This window comes from Monoraphidium neglectum (genome assembly GCF_000611645.1).
Source record: "Monoraphidium neglectum strain SAG 48.87 unplaced genomic scaffold scaffold02029, whole genome shotgun sequence".
Taxonomy (NCBI): Eukaryota; Viridiplantae; Chlorophyta; class Chlorophyceae; order Sphaeropleales; family Selenastraceae; genus Monoraphidium; species Monoraphidium neglectum.
In genome coordinates this window covers 1-3,173 of record NW_014011599.1, presented here as the reverse complement: position 1 = coordinate 3,173, position 3,173 = coordinate 1, and the positions used below count along the sequence as shown (strand labels likewise).

Sequence of the window (3,173 nt, the reverse complement as noted above, 5' to 3'; positions counted from 1 at the left end):
CCGCCGCAGCAGCGGCGGCGGGCGCGCCCTCGGCAGCGGGCACGCCAGGCGCCTGGGCGGGGCTGCCGCCGGCGCGGGCGCCAGACTCGAAGCGGCGCAGCTCCCAAACGAGTGCGACGGCGAGGCGCGCCTCGGCCTCGTTCTGCGCGCTCTTGCCGACGAAGCGCTCTGCGCCGCGGGCGACGTCGAAGGCCACGTAGGGCTTGAGCACGCTGCAGGCGGCGGTGGTTTGCGGGTCGGAGGGGTCGGGGGTCGAGGGGAGGTTGAACGAGCTGACAAGTGGCAGGGGAGATGAGAGAGGGGTCCTATGTCGATTGAGGGGCCGCCGCAAGGGGTGTGCGGCACGATGCTGGATCTGGGCAGCCGGCGGCAGCGCCATAGCCGCAGAGAGGGCAAGGACGACCACCCCCGCTCTTATGTCGATTGAGGAGCCGCCCCACCGCCGGCTCCGCACCCGCATGGCGCCGAGTAGAAGGGTGCCGGCTCCCGCGCCAGGACGGAGGGGGCGTCGGTGAGGCGGCCCTGGTAGAAGAAGTCGCTGGGGAACTCGCGGATCTCAGGGTGCATGCGGTACTGGACGGACAGCAGGGTGACCTGGCGGTTGGGGCGGCGGTTGGCGGCAGTTGGCGGGTTGATCGTATGGCTGCCGCGGCCGACGAAAACGAAGCGTGGCGGGACAGCAGAGAGGGAGGCGGTGTCAACAAGAAACGCATGGAGGCGGGCGGCAAAAAGCGGGCCTGCGGCAGGCCGACGCGCCTGCGCCTGCGCCGGTGCCGCGCCGCTCACCGGGCAGCCCGCCTGGCTGAGGCGCTGGAACAGGGAGCGCTCCATCTGCACCTCCCGCGCGCTGCTCGACAGGATCGTGGCCGGCAGCTGCGGTGCAGTTGCCGGTCGGCAGAAAAAGAGGGAGTGTTGGCATGTATGAGGCGTGATGCAGGCGAGAGGGGCGCAGTACCATGAAAGCACTTGGGCGACGGGGCTGGTCAGTGACGAGCGTCAGGCAGCAACTGCCGACCAATGGCTTGCCTGTCGCCCCAACCATGATGCAAAAAGCACCACCCATCATGGAAATGCACGGCATCGAATCGCGGCTTTACGGGAGGCGCTCAGGGCTCTGGTCGGGGCGGCGGGCGGCGGCCGCGCCGCGCACCCAGCGCGACGGGAGCCATCGGCGGGAGCAGAGCGCCCCACCTTCCCCTTCATCCTGTAACCTCCTCCCTCTAACGCCCTTGCCACCGTCCTCTTCCGTCCTCCCTGCCCCTCATTCGACCTTCACATCCACCCAACCACCTTCCTCTGCTCCTGCCCCAACACGCCTGCCCGCCCCCCACCTCACCTCACCCCAACCCCTCCCCCCCCATGCCCCACCTGCTGAGGGTCCCCCACGAGCACGACGTTGGAGGCGCCGTACACCAGCGGCTGCAGGCCCGCCACCTCAGCGGCCTGCGCCGCCTCGTCAATGAGGACCTGGGCGCGTTGCATTGGCGGTGTAACAATTTGTGGCGGGGAGGGGGAAGCAGTGGCTGGGTGTGTTGAGGGCCGGGGGCTTGGGATCCGCGGGCGCTTGCTCAAAGGGTTGTCGGCACAAGGACGCTCCCTTTTTGCGAGCAATGGCGCAACAAGGCGCCCCGCACCGCGCTGCGGCCCCGACCCTGACCCCCGTCCCCTTCCGTCCAAGGCCGCACGCCGCGCCCACGCGTGCGCACCAGCGGGAAGCCGCGCTGCAGCTTCGCAAACACGCCGCGCCCGCTGCTGCTGAGCGTCGTGAACACCATCTCTGCCTCGTCAGTGAACCCCACCTCCAGCTCCTCCCTCAGCCGCGCCGGCGCCGCCGCAAACGCCTCGGCGGCCGTAAGCTGGCCGGCAGGCGGCGGCGCCGCCGCGGCGGCAGCGGCCCCGCCCTGGCGCCGCTCGACGGGGCCCCCAGCGGCGCCGCTGCGCGCCGCGAGCGCTGCGCGGCGGGCGCGGGCGTCGTGCACGAAGGGGCCGGCGGCGCGGAGGCGTTGCAGGCCGGCAGCGGCGCGCTGGTGGTCTTCAAAAGCGTTGACCAGGTCGCGGCTGGCGCGGGCAAACTCGTCGCCCTCTGGCAGCTGCACGCGGGTCGCATGGGGCATGGCATCAGAGGGGGCTCAGGCGGTTGATGGGCACGTGGGGGTGCGGGCGTCCGGTGGGCGCGCAGACAGGCGCGCGTGCGTGTGGAGGCTTATTGCCAGCGCCTCAGGCTGTTCCGTGCAGTCGCACGCCGCCGCCCTCGAAACAGTTCTCGGCTTCGCAGATTTGGTGGTGCCGAGGACACACACGGTTGCGCTCACTGGCGGCTCCTCCTCAGAATGAGACCCCCCCACTCTGCCGCACCTGCCCCAGCCGCGCCTGGCCCGACAGGATGCGCGCCACCGCCTGCGTCACCCCTGCCTCGGACCGCGCCACCTCCGCCGCCCACTGCTCCGGCAGCAGCGCCAGCAGCCGTCCCGCCATCTCCTCCGCCCACACCTGGTGCAAGTGTGGAAAGATCAGGGGTTATGGTGAGGGGCGCTCCTGGCCGGACCAACTGCCCGTTTGCTGGTGTTTGCGGGTGCCAGGGGTAACATCTACAATTTCACGGCATCCTTTTCAACAATCCCCCTGACAGAAGCCAAGCGAAGGCGCACGCGCAAGCGAACGCACGCCCACATGCGTGTCTGGATGCATACGCATCCGCGACCACGATTACATCCGCACACGCGCACGCACGCTGACACGCCCGCAAGCGTTGACGTCCAACACGCACGTGCCTGCGCACTCGCGCGCGCACACACACACACACACACATACACACATACACACACGCGCGCGCTCACATGGGCACACACCCATGCACACGTACACCCCCTCACACACGCGCACACACACACACACACACACACACACACACACGCACGCGCGCACCCCCACCTGCCTGACCCCGTCGTTCAGGGCCTCCTCCGCCCCCACCCTGCACACCGACGGCCGGTAGCTGCCCCCCTCGCGCCCCTTGAAGCCGTCCCTCAGGATCCTCTCCAGCAGCTCGTCTATGGCGGCGTTTGAGGGGGCGCACACCAGGATGCGGGGCTTGAGGGCGCCGAGCTCTGGGTCCATGGGGGGCAGCTCGCCGCCTGGGGGTGAGGGGGCCGGGGGCCGGTTGCGGGTGACGAGGA

General features: G+C 70.0%; 1 protein-coding gene across 1 annotated transcript in view; it reads right to left on the bottom strand.

Moving 5' to 3' along the window:
- MNEG_9698 (Helicase SEN1) overlaps positions 1–3,114 on the bottom strand; it is a gene marked incomplete at both ends in the record, with an annotated part of 11,774 nt that extends 8,660 nt beyond the window's left edge. The window contains 7 exons of the mRNA XM_014041830.1: positions 44–212; positions 455–594; positions 787–873; positions 1,369–1,467; positions 1,707–2,090; positions 2,356–2,490; positions 2,932–3,114. Of these exons, the coding sequence (XP_013897284.1) occupies positions 44–212; positions 455–594; positions 787–873; positions 1,369–1,467; positions 1,707–2,090; positions 2,356–2,490; positions 2,932–3,114 (1,197 nt within the window). The remainder of the gene's footprint in view (positions 1–43; positions 213–454; positions 595–786; positions 874–1,368; positions 1,468–1,706; positions 2,091–2,355; positions 2,491–2,931) is intronic.
- Between the last annotated feature and the right edge of the window lie 59 nt (positions 3,115–3,173).